Below are 17,257 nucleotides of genomic sequence, written 5' to 3' on the forward strand. Positions count from 1 at the left end.
ACTGCCCATCATGAAGCTCTTTAGCCAGCAGGCTCTTAAAGTGTTCTGACTTCTATCTATCTGGTTACGCCAAAGTAGGAGGGACACTCGAGGCATATGGTCCTTTTGGTGAAGGTGGCTGAGCTTCCTGGAATGGAGTTGATTGATCATGACTGTCACTGGACTAGATGGTGACGCATGCTGCCAGATCACAGCCACCTTCCCAGCTGCTTGCCTACTTGCCTTTGTCAGTGGCTAGAGGCAGAAGATGATGGAGCCTTCAACCTCAGTGGACAAGCTCAGTAAAAAGCCAGTGAAACGCTTATGTAAGAAGAACACCAAATATTCCCATCTTTATAGGCTGCACTCCTATCTGCCTACCCCGGCACCATGCTAGCATTTTTAAGGTAGTAAGAGGCCTGCAAGGAAGAGGAAGCATTGCAATTCATCTAAATCTGACTCCGCAGCTATATTCCAAAGGATAGTTTCAACGTTCTGGGCTGAGTGGGAGGGATGAAAGATCACACATCACCTATAAACAGGGATACCACCCATATCAGACACATTTATAGTCACAGAAGTAAATGATGCGTGGATCAGAGGATGGATCAGTGGATCTCACCATAAAGTTCTAAATATAGTCTACTATATCCGAAAGTAATATCCCAAGGATATTACTTTCATCTTTGTTAATCATAAAATAGATTAAGCAAAGGGTAGCTAGTGAGACAAGTACAAATACTCAAGTCAAGTTGAGTATTCTGAGAGCCTAAGGTGGATTTTTTCTTTTCCCCTAAAAGTACAACTTTTACCTGTTGAGTGTAACGATCTATTTTGGCTTGTGCCTCAGGAGAGAGTTCAATATCTTTGGCTCCATAGACAGCCTGGGCAATGGTTCTTATCTTGTCCACAACTGGAAGCTGGAGAAACACAAATTACAACAAAATTGTATAAGTTTAATCTGGTTAAAGATTTTTTTTAAAGTTTAGTGAGATTTTCTATAATTGCTTAAAATTCTCTATCAGGGTATCCCCTCAGCAACTGCAGGATTCCTAGCAAATGCTCCTTTTCCCTTTTAGCACCCTAAAGCAATGAAATTTTCAGTGTCAGAAATAGATCAGATGTCAACTAGCAGATAAACCTTAGGTGTTCAGGCAATTTAGAGGCAGCTTATCTAGTTGTAACCATTTTTATCCATTGTCACATTTAAAAAAATGTAGTTTACTATAATTTTCTTTTTTTAGACAGTATCACTCTGTCGCCTAGGCTGGAGTGCAGTGGCACAATCTCAGCTCACTGCAGCCTCAACCTCCCAGGCTCAAGTGATCCTGCCATCTCAGCCTCCTGAGTATCTGGGACTACAGGGATGCACCACGACTCCAAGCTAATTTTGTTGTCTTTTTTTTTTTTGTATTTGTTTGTAGAGACTGGGTTTCACCATGTTGCCCAGGCTGGTCTTGAACTCCTGGACTCAAGCAATCTGCCCACCTTGGCCTCCCAAAGTACTGGGATTACAGGCATAAGCCATCATGCCTGGCTTGTTTACTATAATTTTTAAATAATCATATATGTCAGGACTGGAGCCTCCCAACGAAATTGTGAGTGCCAGTTTTTAAGTGGGTCTGAATATGGGTTCACAGTATTGCTACAGAAGAAGTAGCAATACTAAAAACAAGTATTTTTTTGTGAGCTTTTTAACATAAATGCTGATGTGATCAAACACTATATTGGAAAATCAGAGGTTGAACCCACTCTCACTTTAGCAAATTATGAGAAATCATGTGGCATGGAAGAAACATGAGAAGACTAGATACAGGCAAATAAGTGTGTTGGGGGAGATGATTTCCATAATGTTAGACTGAAGACTTAGACACAGACTACTGGTAGCATACAGCAAGGGATATTCAGAAACAAGAATGGTTCATTAGGAAAGGAATCTTCTACAGATAAAGTAATTCTAAATTTAAGAAACACATTTGGCAAAATTATCCACAATCTTTCTGTGGGTAAAAAAGCATATGTGGCCAGGTGCAGTGGCTCACATCTGTAATCCCACCACTTTGCTGAGGTGGGCCAATCACTTGAGGTCAGGCATTCAAGATCAGTGTGGCCAACATGGTGAAACCCCGTCTCTGCTGAAAATACAAAAATCAGCTGGGTGTGGCAGCTCACGTCTCTAATCCCAGCTACTCAGGAGGCTGAGGCAGGAGAATCGCTTGACTCTGGGAGGTGGAGGTTGCAGTGAGCCGAGATCGCGCCACTGCACTTCAGGCCTGGGTGGCAGAGCAAAACTCTGTCTCAAAAAAAAAAAAAAAAAAAAAAAAAAAAGCATATGCATGATGCAATTAGTGGATTTACTGTTTGGTGAACAACTGCTGAACCAAATGCTGATGGAACAGATGTGAACCAAGGGGAAGTCTCCTGTGGTATGCCTCAAGGACTTCGCTTGACAATAGCAAGTGTCATATTTGTATGAAATACTGTTGATACAAGAGTTACCCAAGAGAAAATAAATAAAAGCCAGCACTCTTCCCCTCCCAACCCTGATAGCACCCAAAACTGCCTTAAAACATGTTTTTCATTACTACAGTTTTTATTACTGTAGAAGTGTTCTGTGGTCTGGAACTTAAATATTGAATGTTCTAACAAATAAAAAGAAATGAAGGTGCAAGCCTTATAACCTTTCACTGAGGGACATAAAAAGAGTCTCAGTCAATGGAGAAAAATAGTTTGCTCGTGGATGAGGAGACTTAATACTGTACAGACGTCACTTCTCTGAAACTTACTCAGTTCTATGCAAGTCCAATAAAAATCTCAAGCTCATTTGTGGTTACTTGGCCTATTAGTTCTAAAACTTACAATAAAGGGTTGATGTGGTTTGGATGTTGGTCCCTCCAAATCTCATGGTGAAATGTAATCCTCAGTGTTGGAGGCGGGGCCCAGTGGGAGGTGTTTGGATCATGGGGGCGGACCCTTCATGAATGGCTTGGTGCTGTCCTCATGATAATGAGTGAGTTCTCACTCTGAGTTCTCGAGAGATCTGCTTGTTGGCACCTCCCACCCCCTCTCTTGCTCCCGCTCTTGCCATGTGATGCACTGGCTCCCCCTTTGCCTTCTGCCCTGAGTGGAAGCTTCCTGAGGCCCTCACCAGAAGCCTAGCAGATGTTGGTGCCATGCTTGTACAGCCTTCAGAACCATGAGCCAAAATAAACGACTTTTCTTTATCCATTAAACAGTCTCAGGGATTCCTTTATAGCAACTTGAGAGTGAACTAACACAGGGTAATGGCATAAATAGTCAGATAACTGGCATACATAGTCAGATAACTTTAAAAATAAACAAAACCGAAAGAACAAAGAAACAGGACTCTTCTACTAGCTATCAATCATACCCCAAAACTATGCTAGTAAATTCCATGGGTACTGGCACAAGTATAGACAAATTAATCAATGGCAAAGAAGAAAGAACCCACAAACACACCTCAGCATGTGCAAGATAGCATATAATAGAGGTGACACAAATCAACAGAGAAAGGCTGGCTACCATCTGACTTTTGGCTGGAGAGAAATAAAATTAGATTCCTACCACATACCAGGCCTCCAAATAAACCCAATGTGGAACAAAGGCATCAACTTGAAAGTTATAACTCTAAATGTTGGAAGAAAACAGTGGGAACTCTATTAGCCTGAAGTAGAGAAGGATTTCTTAAACGAGGCAACAACAGAATAACCCATAAAGGAAGTGATATATAGATTTCACTGCAGCAAAATTTAAAACTTGTTTTAAAAAGACATTATAAACAAGGTCAAGAAATAAGAGACAGACTGGGAGAAGATACATGCAAATATTTATAAAGTCAAAAGATTAGTAATCTTCAAAGACCAACCTTTGTTAAAACTCTTTGAGCTTTCTAAGATCTATCCCAAAGGCCACCTCCTCCACGAAGCCTTCATGGATGACCCTTAGGCACATGTGAGCATCCTCTTCTTTGACATCTAGATGCCCTTGAGGCGCTCCTACCCACAGCTTCAGAGGACAGCGGTTCACTGGGTCCTGACTGTGAGGGGCTGTCAGCAAAAGCTCATGCAATCTTGGGGTGTGTGAGTGGAGCCCGAGTGTGTGAACAGTCACACAGACTCAGCAGCACCACACTGACACCGAAATCTCTTGGAGGGCAAGGGGCCTTTTGTAAACCATGCCATATGAAAAATCGAAAGGAGGGCAGAATGTGAACCAAGGGACAAATGTTAGAAGGAAGTAGTTGTTTTGAGTGCAGTGTTTAAGGAAGAATATAATAACCAGAGCTCTCTCACTTAGCAGTGACCTGTCCTTGCCTGGAGGTTTCTATAAAAGCTGAATATGGTGCCAGGAATGTTGTACAAAGAGTTACTGCCTAAGTGCAAAGTTGAGGCTGGGTTAAAGAGAGAAATGTAAGGGTAACTTTTTTTAAAATTTATTTTTGGTAGAGATGGGGTCTCACCATGTTGCCCAGGCTGGTCTCAAACTCACAGCCTCAAGCGATTTTCCCACATTGACCTCCCAGGTTGCTGGGATTACAGGCGTACTCTGCATAGGCAACTTCTAATGTAAAAGATTCAATATTCATATTAGCTGAAGAATGAAGAATGGCTGATAAACTCTTTAAGGCTTGGGACCATCTCTTATTTACCTAGAGGCAGTCCCTGGAATATATACAAGTCCCTCAATATACAGTTGAACAAATGAATATTTCTATATTTCCTATTGACTAAGCTTGGGTTCCATGTGGTTCAATAGTCACACAAGCTGATAAGAAAATTCAGGTGTTGATGTGCTGCAGGTAACAGCGGAGAAGACGTTTTCCATGAATCTTAGATCATGAACAACCTGTGTTGCTGGGCACTCAAGTGCTTGCTGCCAACATTGTACTGAAACTAACATGAGCTCCTCCGCTGGTCAACCAATGCCTGGCAAGGAGCAACCTTTTTAAGAAATAAAAGTTGATGGGACGCTGGAAGATACTTCTTGCAGGAAAGAAGACACAAGGCAAGCCCAAGGACCATGCTTTGTCAGAAGTCAGCTCTCAGAAGGGTGTGCTCCCCAGGCAGTAGAACAGCAGTTCTGGGAAGCAGGCAATGTTCCTGTTGCATCCCGTCTGTGGCCTGCACCTACCTCAGCGTGGCCACTCCAACCCTCCATGGGCTCTGCACAAAGGAGCTTGGTGGCTATGTGAGGTAGGAGGGCTCAGAGAGAATGCAGCCTCTCCTTATGTGTGGTTAAATCATATAACCTCCCTGAATTTGTTTCCTCATTTCTAAGATGAGGATGTGAATACTTCAGTATACATCACTGTACTGCACACATTGAATCAGTGTAAAACGCAAGCATGTTGCAAATGTCATGCTATACAAACCTTAAGTAATGTTATTATGGAGTGAGAATGGTAGGGAGGACTGAAAGAATTACATTTTGCTTGGAAGTACAGCAAAACAAGATACTGTTACTCATAACACATTTAATGAACAGAAAAATGCATTCTTTACTGAACTCTAGATCATAATTCAAAAATAAAGAGTGTGATTTTTCTGTTAAGATAATAATTTTAAAAACTCACATGGGAGCAAAGTAATAGCAAATGAATGACTAGTGAGTAAATTAATGCAAGTGGGTGGCCGATTTGTTATTTAAAATTTTCTTTTTTGATACAGAGACTCACTCTGTCACCCAGGCTGGAGTGGAATGGTGAGATCTTAGCTGACTGCAACTTCCACCTCCTGGGTTCAAGCGATTATCCTGCCTCAGCCTCCCAAGTGGCTGGGATTACAGGCATGTGCCGCCACGCCCGGCTAATTTTGTATTTTTAGTAGAGACAGGGTTTCACCACGTTGGTCAGGCTGGTCTCGAACTCCTGACCTCAGGTGATCTGCCCGCCTCGGCCTCCCAAAGTGTTGGGATTACAGGCGTGAGCCACTGTGCCCGGCATGATTTGCTAAACATGAAAATGTTTTACAAGAAATATACATATGTGTGTGTGTGCATACATATATATGTGTATATATATGTACATACATATGGGTGTGTGTATATATGTGTGTATATTTATACATATTTATGTGTATATATATAAATATATATATATTTATTTAAGACAGAGTCTCGCTGATGCCCAGGCTGGGAGTGTAGTAGTGCAAAATCTTGGCTCACGGTAACCTCTGCCTTCTGGGTCAAGCAATTCTCCCTTCCTCAGCCTCCCGAGCAGCTGGGATTACAGGCTCCCACCACCATGCCCGGCTGATTTTTGTGTTTTTAGTAGAGACAGGGTTTCACCATGTTGGCCAGGCTGGTCTCCAACTCCTGACCTCAGGTGATCTGCCTGCCTCGGCCTCCCAAAGTGCTGGGATTTCAAGTGTAAGCCACTGTGTCTAGCCTAAAATACATATTTTTAAGAACTTCAATTTTAGTAAAATACATATAACATGTAATTTACCATCTTCTTTTCTTTTTTTGTGACCCAGGGTCTCATTCTGGAGTTCAGTGGTGTGATCACCGCTCACTGCAGCCTCAACCTCTGGGGCTCAAGTAATCCTCCTACCTCAGCATACGGCGTAGCTAGGACTACAGGTGCATGCCACTGGCTAATTTCTAAAATTTTTGTAGAGATGGGGGTCTTGCTGTGTTGCCCAGACTGGTCTTGAACTCCTGGGCTCAAGCGATCTGCCTGCCTCGGACTTCCAAAGTGCTGGGATTACAGCCGCAAGCTACCATGCCTGGCCTAATTTACTATTTTAGCCATTTCTAAGTGTGCAATTCAGCAATGTAAAGTCCATTTACAGTGTTGGGCAACCAACTTCCAGGACTCTTTGTATTTAGCAAAATTGAAACTCTACCCATAAAGTAGCAACTTTCCATGCCCCTCCCCTCGGCCCCTGACAACCACCATTCTACTTCCTGTCTATGAATCTGACTGCCCTAGACCCCCTACAAGCAGAGTCAAGCAGTATCTGTCCTTCTGTGTCTGGAGTATTTCATTTAGCATAATGCCCTCAAGTTTCATCCGTGTGATAGGAGGTGTCCTTCCCAAGGCTGAATAATGTTCCATAGTATGTGTGTGCCATATTTAGCTGATCCCTGCTGACAGACAAGGGGGTTCCCACCCTTCGGCTACCGGGAACAATGCTGCTATGAACAGGGCTGCACGAGTACCTGCTTGAGTCCCTGCTTTCAGTGCTTTTGGGCATAAGGCAATGTACATTTTTTTGTTAACAACTAAACTTTCTTCCTTTCCAATGTGTATTGGAAAGTGTTTTGGGAATTCCAAGGAGGTGCCAGGCTGACTGTGTGAGCTGAGTAGTTGTGGTTTACTTCCTATAGGACAAGTGCGACCACCCACACATGACGGTACGGTGAGGGGCCAGTAGTACGAATGAATCCCAACAGGGCGGCCCTGCTTCCCTGCCTCAACCTCACTGCCAGGGCTGTGTGCTTCCCAGCAGGCACTGCTATCTATCCAGCCCCACAGCTTCCCAGCACTCGGCACTTCTGATGCCTGGCCTCAGCCTCGCCACCACTGTAATAGATGAAGGTGCATCCTGGCGGCTTCCACGGGTAGGATACTGCTTCCTGGGACCTGAAGAGAATGCGCTGTCTAGAACCTGAGCTACAATCCTGCAGCCACGTGCTGAATAAAGTGCTTCAACTCACAGCTCCAAAGCCCATGGCCAAAGTGCTCTTGGGACTCCTGCTACAATTTTTGTTTTTCACTCACAAGTACAAATAAGGAAATAAAAATATCTCAGTTAACATATCTTGTGGGTTTAGTGTAAATACTAAAATCTGCCCTGATAAGGTCCTTCCCCTTGCATGCAATCTATTTATATTGTGTTAGCAGGCAAGGAACTTCCGATGGTTAATCTGCTTGATTTGCGGGAGAAGTGTAATCTTTAAAGAAAAAAAAAAAAAAAAAACCAAGCTCAGCCCAAAGGTCTTGATCTGAACTTGATATTCACTTGTGCTTCTCTGTGGTAAATGATAGCTTTTATAAACAAATAGAACAGCCAAACAATTTATGACTGTTCATGCGTTAATCATTGCTGGCTTTCTCTTGGTTCTGTAAATATTGACTAATATATTTACTTGCCACATTGTGCCTTGGAGAGTGGTCTGCATGAAGTAGGATCCCACAGGCATCTGCTAAGTGACCAAATAACCACCTACAGCAAGTCCTTTCAAGATGTCAGGGCGTTGTTCTAGAGCTTCAGGGACTTTGTGTACAAAGAACTTCTGATGGACTGGGGACAATGAGACACAGTAAACAACTATGATAGAAGAGAGTGTGCAGTCAAGACTGTATAAACATACTATTAAAGTCAAGAGGTCACAGGTTGCAAAGGGAGGCATGAAAATCGGCAAAAGCTGACAAGACATTAAAAAAGAGCTGGAATAGTGCATTAAAGAAAGGACAGGAGGCCGTGTGCAGTGACTCATGCCTGTAATCCCAGCACGTTGGGAGGCCGAGGTGGGCGGATCATGAGGTCAAGAGATGGAGACCATCCTGGCCAACATGGTGAAACCCCATCTCTATTGAAAAAAAACACAAAAATTAGCTGGGAGTGGTGGCGCGTGCCTGTAGTCCCAGCTACTTGGGAGGGTGAGGCAGGAGAATCGCTTGAACACGGGAGGTGGAGGTTGCAGTGAGCCAAGATCATGCCACTGCACTCCAGCCTGGTGACAGAGCAAGACTCTGTCGCAAAGAAAAAAAAAAAAAGATAGAAAGGACAGGAAAAATGTCAATAGGCAAAGAAGGGAAAGAAAGGCAGAAGCCAAGGTGAAATGGTGTCAAACACAGGGCTGAGTGGGGACACAGTGAATATTCTGTCTATATTATGCACAGCTGCTTAACATATTACCTACTTCAAAAGGCTGGTGTCTACACTTGTATCTTTGGTCATTTTTGAACTAACATTATGTTAAATCTTCATATTCACCAAAAATGTAACCCTCCTCATACTCTACACTAATTCCTTTCCAAACTTCTTAAACACGTATTTCGGAAACGGAAATACTCTAGAACAGAGCTGTGCACTGCCACTTTCCATCACAATGGAAGATGTGTTGTGTGTTCACTGGCTTCATGTGGCTATTAAAAGCATTGGAAGTGGGACTGGAGCAATCCAGAAACTGAACTGTCAATCTTAGCCACGTGGGATATTGGGCAGTACGGCTCTAGAAAATAACCGCGACCAATGGTTATACTGGTGGCACAGTCTCTCGCACAGAGCAGGCACAACATAAACACTAGCTGAGTGACTCCATGAAGAAACAGTAGAGGATTTGGTGACCTTCATGCTTTATTAAATTCATTTTGTAGGTGTGGTGGACCGGGGTCCTAGAAGCTAAGTCACTCAGTCAGACAGTATAGCTTTCTTGGAAAGGCTCTGGAAATGCTCACTAGAATTCTTCAATTAAATTATTGAAGTCCTGCTTTTTAGTGGAATAAAACTGTTCTGTACATTCTAGAAAAGTCGTTACATTTTAAAATAATTTTTTGGTGACAAAAAATGGACAAAATAAAGTGAAATGGAACGAAAGTTTAAAAATGAACTGTTAGAAATAAAGATCCATGAAGGCTTTACACTGTAGTAGGGATGTCTCATCTTACTTAGAGGCCAAATTCTGAAGTCAGCAACCCTGAAAAATCTTTTAGAAGACCCATGAAAACACTGTATAATACTCCATTCTCAATACCCTAGCGTCTCTTAATGAGGCCCCGCTGTTGTTGAAGTATTGGAACACACTGCCATTTCTTCAGCCCTGCACCAAATGAAGTCGTTGGCATGCATCGGGGGCCACAGTGAATGAAAAATACATGGTTCTTTTCTTTCACCAAGGCCACAGAGTTGAATTCACATGGGTTAAATCTTCCTACGCTGGGATATCAGCAAAGTGTATTCCAATGCCCGTAAAACATGTGAAGAGAAGGATCAATTAATAAACTCGTACGTTGAATAGACATTTCCGGATACACAGTAATTATTTCCATTCGTATTTTGTATCTTAAATGAAGCATAAATTTTAAATGATCTACAAATACAGTTTGGCAAGCAGCCTTTCCTGTACTTCAAATTAAAGTACAACATGAAGCTGTCGATATTAATTTATACTGACCACACCACACTAGGTGCAAGGGCTTGCGTTACCAGCACCACCTGGAGTCCTGGGAGCGGCTCTGCCCTTGCTACTGAGAACAACAGGCCCCTGTATCGCTGACACAAAGCATGTCCTTGGCTGGAAACCAGCACATCTGAGCTACGTGCCGACTTCCACGAGCCTGCTCAGTGGGCATGGAGCCCTGTGGGCTTGCTGGCCCTGAGCAACAGGTTCACTCTGAAGACGCCTACATGTAGAGAATCTCATCCTCCTACGGCAAACCTGGGGTGCGGTGAGGGTAACCGGACCCTGGGAAATGGAAGAAAGGCTCGCCGCTAGAAAAGTTGCATTTCTCCACATGAAATAGTAAGAAATCCACATGGGTAATCTTTTATTACTCTCAAACAGAACAGCGCAGCAATGCCAAAAAACGGAATATATGGGAATAAGTGATTTTAAAGATTGCATCTCACCCAAAAGAGGGGAAAGGGCTGACTGGTTCGAGCACTCTGCTGGACCCAGGAACACTCATGTACAGTGTTTTGTTTTGCTTCCTTTGAGACAGAGTCTTGTTCTGTTGCCCAGGCTCAAAAAAAAAAAACCAGGCTGGGCACGATGGTGTGCAGTGGCATGTTCTCGGCCCACTGCAACCTCCACCTGCCAGGTTCAAGTGATTCTTGGGCCTTAGTCTCCAGAGTAACTGGAATTACAGGCATGCGCCACGATGCCCGGCTCATTTTTATATTTTTATTACAGATGGGGTTTCGCCATGTTGGCCAGGCTGGTCTCCAACTCCTGACTTCAAGTGATCTGCCCGCCTCAGCCTCCCAAAGGATTGGGATTACAGGAGGGAGCCATCGTGCCTAGCCTGTTTTTTTTTTTTTTTTTTTGAGCCTCGCTCCATTGCTCAGGCCGGAATGCAGTGGGGGTGATCCTGGCTCACTGCAACCTCTGCCTCCCAGGCTCAAGTGATCCTCCCGCTTCAGCCTCCTGAGTAGCTGAGACTACGGGGCATGTGCCACTATGCCTGGCTAATTTTAAAAATATTTTTAGTAGAGACAGGATCTGCCATGTCACCCAGGTTAGTCTTGAACTCCTAGATTCAAGTGATCCTCCTACCTTGGCCTCCCTAAATGCTAGGATTACAGGCATGAGCCACCGCGCCTGGCCATGCACAGTGTTCTCATGATGCAGCTGCTCATTCCTCTTCTACAAATCTGACTTAGGAACATCAATGTGTTGTAAGAGCAAAATGAATGAACACAGGTGCAATGCTGGTTCCGTGTTCACGTTCAAGGAGCCCTTGTACTTTACTCAAAACACCGCCCCCCAACCTCCGAGAGCCTGGGGAGACTGGAAGCCTGTGCTGTTTGAGTGTTTTTTTTCCCTAAACCCTAAGGTCGTAGTTTTCTCTCTCCCTTAAGTGGTCCATTAGTGTGGTACCTTAATGTTTGTTCCTGTTATCATATTTAATGTTCCTCATGAGCTTGCTTTTAGATGAGAAAGCGGACACTCTCTGCATTGCAATGGTCTCATCTGATCTGAATTTAAGTCAGAAAGCCTGGGGAGGGATGGAGTGAGTGGTAGAAGGCAGCCGGCCAACATATAGTGTGACTTGGATAGTTCATCATTTTACCTTCTCTCAGAATTTCAGATGAAATAATGCATTTCTAGAAACTTCGATCATAGTGACAATCGTTTTGCATGCTAGAAGACAGCTTCCAATGGCACCACAGGGATTCTTGTGACATGTGCAAGTGTATTAAATACAGGCCACTGTTTTTTTCTCATTGTGTGCTATTTCAACCATCGAGGAAAGAAAGCTGGGGCAGGCTTTGCCAGAATCACACAGGGATGAGTGGGATGCTTTGAGAAGGTGGAGCCCGTGCTCACGACAGGTGCAGATCCCTCGAAACTGTCTCACACAGCTGAACGACGTGCCTGGCAGGTTGGGAGGTGGGTTATATACTGCAGGCCAGCAGAGGTTTCACAGAGAACCTAGAAGCCAGTGTTGGAGAAGCATCTAGATTTGAGAGGGATCTAAGTGTTTACAGAAGGTCTGGTCAAGCAGGAGGTATCTGGGGCTGGGTGCAGTGCCTCATGCCTGCAATCCCAGCACTTTGGGAGGCTGAGGCAGGCAGATCACTTGAGGTCAGGAGTTCGAGACCAGCCCAGCCAACATGGTGAAACCCTGCCTCTACTAAAAATACAAAAATTTGCTGGGCATGGTGGCCCACGCCTGTAATCCCAGCTACTAAGGAGGCTGAGGCAGGAGAATCGCTTGAAATCGGAAGGTGGAGGTTGCAGTGAGTCGCGATTTCGCCAGTGCACTCCACCCTGAGTGACAGAGCCAGACTCTGCCAAAACAAAAACAAAAACAAAAACAAAAGAAACCCACCAAACATAAAGAAAGCAGGAGGTATCTGGAAATCTGGGGCTGGATCATGGAAAGGAGGCCATGGAGGGGATAAGAGGTTTATGGGAGGTTTGTTGAAGCCGTTCACATTGGACTATCAAAGGCTATTTAAAGGCAGCTCAATCATAATTAAGAAAGCAGAATATTAAAGAGCATGGGGGGAGAAACAGGTTTATGAGTGAGATACATAACTGGCTGGAAAATGTAAGGACCAGCTTTCCACAGAACACTCCAAACATTCTAATGCACAACAAGAGAAGAGAGCGCTGAAGAAAGGGCTATGGGTTCAGGCTGAGATGGGAGGGAGAGCCAGAGGAGGTCAAAGGCCCTGAGGGAGAGACAGCTTTTCCAGGGACAGGGACAACCAAAGAAGGGACAGCCTTTCAACCTAGGGTGTGTTTCTTCCTTCTAATTTCTGTGAAATATAAAAGGCAACAGAGATGTGCATCAATACCTTTTAAGTTTTAAGATCCTATTAATTAAACCCTATACGTACAATGTGAATGTACTTAATGCCACAGACTACACATGTAAAAATGATTAAAGGGGAAATTGTATGTTATACATATTTTTACCACAATGGAAGATCCCCCACTGTATATCCATAGATATGCATTTTTTAAAAGTTGATTTCAACGTGGAGGCTCGGGCTGCAAATGCTCCAAGTCCATGTAAACGATAGCTCTCACACCCCACCAACAACTGGTGTAGGTTCCAGCTGGCATTTTCAAAACGTAGAAAATAATTTCTTAAGAACCAACCAGAAAAACAGTAACAACAAACATCCTGCCTTAAAAAAGACCAACAGAGGAGGAAACAGCCCTGGCCATCTGGGCAGGGAGAGTGTGAAGTTCAGAAGTCAGCAGAGCTGGCTGCGGCTCCAGGCTGTCTTCGTGGTGTGTTTTGGTCTTCCTTCATCCAGCCCCCACTGGGATCAAGAGAATGGCTTCACGCAAGGAACAGGAAAGACCTTTTAATAAAAACAAACACTATCCTGTCTTGCTGTCAAGGCTATACCTCAAAATGTTTGCAAGGCTAGAGGAAGGATACAGGGATGATTTTCAACCTTAACTCCTCATTTAACAAACAAGATTCAGACTGAAGGTCAAGCTGACTTCTCGGGGTCATACCTCCTTCTATGCAAAAATGACTGACGTTTTATGGTATCACTAAGGGCTCCCAATTCTCATGGAGAAGGAAAAATGCCAGTGTCTTGGTTAGTGCTTTAGGAGACTTGGCTTCTAATTCCTGGTTTTAACTCAGTGCAAAATAAACCAATCCTGGAGTTTGACAAAATTACCTTGAGTTACAGGAGAATTGTTGAAGAAGGCCCACTCTCTTTCGAAAGCAAACATGACAGGAGGAAGAGCTAGCATTGACTGACTGCTTTCCTCCCTTTTTTTTTTTTTTTTTTTGAGACGGAGTCTCACTATGCCACCCAGGCTGGAGTGCAGTGGCACAATCTCGGCTCACTGCAAGCTCCACCTCCTGGATTCACGCCGTTCTCCCTGCCTCAGCCTCCAAAGCAGCTGGGACTACAGGCGCCGCCACCATGCCTGGCTAATTTTTTGTATCTTTAGTAGAGATGTGGTTTCACCATGTTAATCAGGATGGTCTCGATCTCCTGATCTGGTGATCCACCTGCCTTGGCCTCCCAAAGTGCTGGGATTACAGGCATGAGCCACCATGCCTGGCCTTTTTTTTTCTTTTTGAGACAGAGTCTAACTCTGTTGCCCAAGCTGGAGTGCAGTGGTGTGATCTCAGCTCACTGCAACCTCCATCTCCCAGGTTCAAGCGATTCTCCTGCCTCAGCCTCCTGAGTAGCTGGGACTACAGGCACGTAATACCACACCTGTCTAGTTTTTTATTTTTAGTAGAGATAGGGTTTCACCATGTTTCCCAGGCTGGTCTCGAACTCCTGGCCTCAGGTGATCCACCCGCCGGGCCTTCATTGCCTGCTTTCTATGTTCCAGCATTCTACTCTGGGGCATTTCATTTGGGTCTCAGAGCAACTTGGTGAAGTTGATGTCACTGTCAGACACCATTGTACAAATGAGGATGCTGAGGCTGGAGAGATTAGTCAGTTTCCCCAAAATGCGTCCATAGTAGGAGGCCTCCTCGAGGTTTAAACTGAATTTACATGATCCCAAAGGTTTAGCCTGTTAGCTCTATGTAACATGTTCCTTCTCCTATCAAGTATCCATTTCTTATGGACAAGTCCATCACCTTCCCATCTATAATGCAGAGTTGAGCCCACACAGCAGATGGAATGTGCAGAGGCAAGCCTGGAAGAATGTATGGAGGAGGGATTTCTTAGCTAATAAAGTGCACATGTAGATTAGTGTTTCTTTCAGTCATCATATTTCCCTGCGTCCCTGCAGACATGGAGATATTCTATTAGTGAACGATAAAGATATAATTGTCAAAAGTCATATTAGAAGAGGAAAATTCAAAGAGAAGATGATTTTGAGGGGGACTTTTAACAGCTTCTTAAAAGGGATTGCAATCACCCTCAAGGGTAGAGAGGAAATGAGCCACTGTAATTCAAGTTTAAACACATTCATTTTCACACAATAAAACTTCTTCTGAGCAGTTAGTCTACTACACCTTATTGCATATTTTTCAATCTTTATTCTAAATTATTCATTGCTGCCTCCACCCGGTACCATAATTAAAAGTTGCCAAGGCAAAAAGAGATGCCAAATCATTCTCTAGGTGGCAGTTGCTGCTGAAGTCAGTTTTCTATAAAGTTCAGCAGAGACTCCCAAGTCAGAAGTGCAGCCTGTTTCTCCCTTTACCTGTAAGCTCGCCATCAGGAAGTCCAGCACGCTGCTGTCTGGCTGCACAGCGCCTCTGAGAGCCAGGTGTCCCACTCTCTCCGGCTGAACCCTCTCCAGTGGGGTTCTGAGACAATTTCTACTTCACACTCAAATGCAGTCATGCCCTGGACTCTAGCACTATTTTCCATTACCCTAAATCATCTCCGGTGTTTTCCTTCCACACGATTGGGGTGGAGAAAGAACAGCACACAAGATGCCATCAGTCTTGTACTGAATACATTCTTGGGGATATAAAGTCTGGGGAGACACCAAGGGGCACACAGAAACCCAGTTTGCTTTGAGAAGCAAAGGTGGGAGACTGCCATATGCAAAGCACTTACAGCTTCTTTCTCCTGTAGAGCAATGCACACCTTTCTCACTGCCCAGCACCCTAGGGTTGGTTGTGAGGGTGTGGGGTTGTGGGGGAGGTAAGAAAGGGCTCCCAGAAAACCATTACTTAGTTACTAAAGTTTTACCAACCAATGCAAGAAATCAGGGGGAAAGAAGGCTTGAGCTCCATTACTGACTGCACCATTGAATTCAGATTTTTACATGGTGACAAGACAAGACTGTAAATGGTCTTAGAGGATCTAAATCTTGCCAGTGTGAGGAACATAGCTAACAGGCAGACAGTACAAAGAGAGCCAGCAGCAGCAGCAGCTCTTTTCATGAACCGTCATGCCGCAGTAGGCTGGGAGGCTGATTATCTAACAAATAATTATGCAGCTCAAATCGAATTTCTGTTACAAGAAGAGCGAGAAGTGTGTTGGCAAAGGAGGCAGGGATCCTGGCCTTGAGGTCACCTATCAAATAGAGGACTTTAGACCACATTATTATTAAACATTTTCCTCCTTTCAGAGGAGAGCTGACATTTTAGCAGCATTATCTCCATGAAGAATGGGAATGCAGAAAAAAAAAATAATTGAAATATCAGTGGAAAGGAAAAGGGTTCATCTTAGGGTTAGTGCACGTCTGAGACAGCGTAACTCAGAAGCATTTCTTCTGATTACTGACCTCTTTTTCACCTGGGCTGTTTTCCTTGAAAAGAGCCATACTTCATGAAATCATTCAAGAAAATAACTGCTTTTGCTACGTAGAGTTGGGTGGTTCATGATCAGATGGCAAGATGGTCTGAGGCACACTCAACAGCAGGATCTGGGGGTGACTCTCCCTACAGTGGTTTATGTAGAAAGGCCCTGGCATGTGCCAAGGGTTGTAGGCACCCTGGCGAGCCTTAGCCAGGACCAAGAAACAAGAACCCAGGGTCTCCTTGGCCACCTGCCATCTGAGTTGGCTTCAATGCCTGACTTGCCCATAGCAGGGCTACATCTATTTTGCACTGAACGCCTCTAGGTCTGAGAACTCAAACTTCCAACTGGAACATTTTTCTTTTCACTCATCCAAAATCTTCTCTCTCAATTGATCTCCACCACCTCTGTAGTCCAGAATATTCTAGTTCCTCATTCACAAAATGGCCTCATAAAAATGACAGACCTTTTCTGAGCTAGCCTCCAATTCATTCCCTGTGTCCTTCCTTCCATAAACACTAACTGCGTGCTGGTGACGATGTCCTCTGTGTGGCATGGAGTCTATGCCTGTGCCCATCACCGTCACCCTTCCTCTTCAGGAGGGTCACTCAGTCACTGTCCCCTTTAACTATGTCTCCCCCTAGACCTCCAATACACACACACTTTTGAGCACAGTACTTAGCTCTGAAGAACAGAGCAGGATGATGACCTCAACCATCTGGACATTCTTTCTCCCAGCTCTTCCTCTTCCTAGCTATGGGACACTGAACAGTTGACTTAGTTTCTCTGTGCTTTAGTTTTCTCATCTGTAAAATGGGAAGATATCACCAGTTCTCACCTAAGAGGGATGTTAGGACCACAGAGGTGAACACGTGCAAAGCGCCCATATA

The 17,257-nt window shown here is 44.2% G+C and overlaps 1 protein-coding gene across 6 annotated transcripts in view; it reads right to left on the reverse strand.

Moving 5' to 3' along the window:
• Positions 1-17,257, reverse strand: part of MTHFD1L (methylenetetrahydrofolate dehydrogenase (NADP+ dependent) 1 like) — a 233,869-nt gene that overhangs the window by 64,370 nt on the left and 152,242 nt on the right. For all 6 annotated transcript variants that reach the window (XM_038001118.2, XM_038001115.2, XM_073022353.1 and 3 more), the window contains one exon: positions 792-899. In XM_038001118.2, the coding sequence (XP_037857046.2) occupies positions 792-899 (108 nt within the window). The remainder of the gene's footprint in view (positions 1-791; positions 900-17,257) is intronic.

The sequence above is a fragment of the Chlorocebus sabaeus genome, chromosome 13 (assembly GCF_047675955.1).
Source record: "Chlorocebus sabaeus isolate Y175 chromosome 13, mChlSab1.0.hap1, whole genome shotgun sequence".
Classification (NCBI taxonomy): Eukaryota; Metazoa; Chordata; class Mammalia; order Primates; family Cercopithecidae; genus Chlorocebus; species Chlorocebus sabaeus.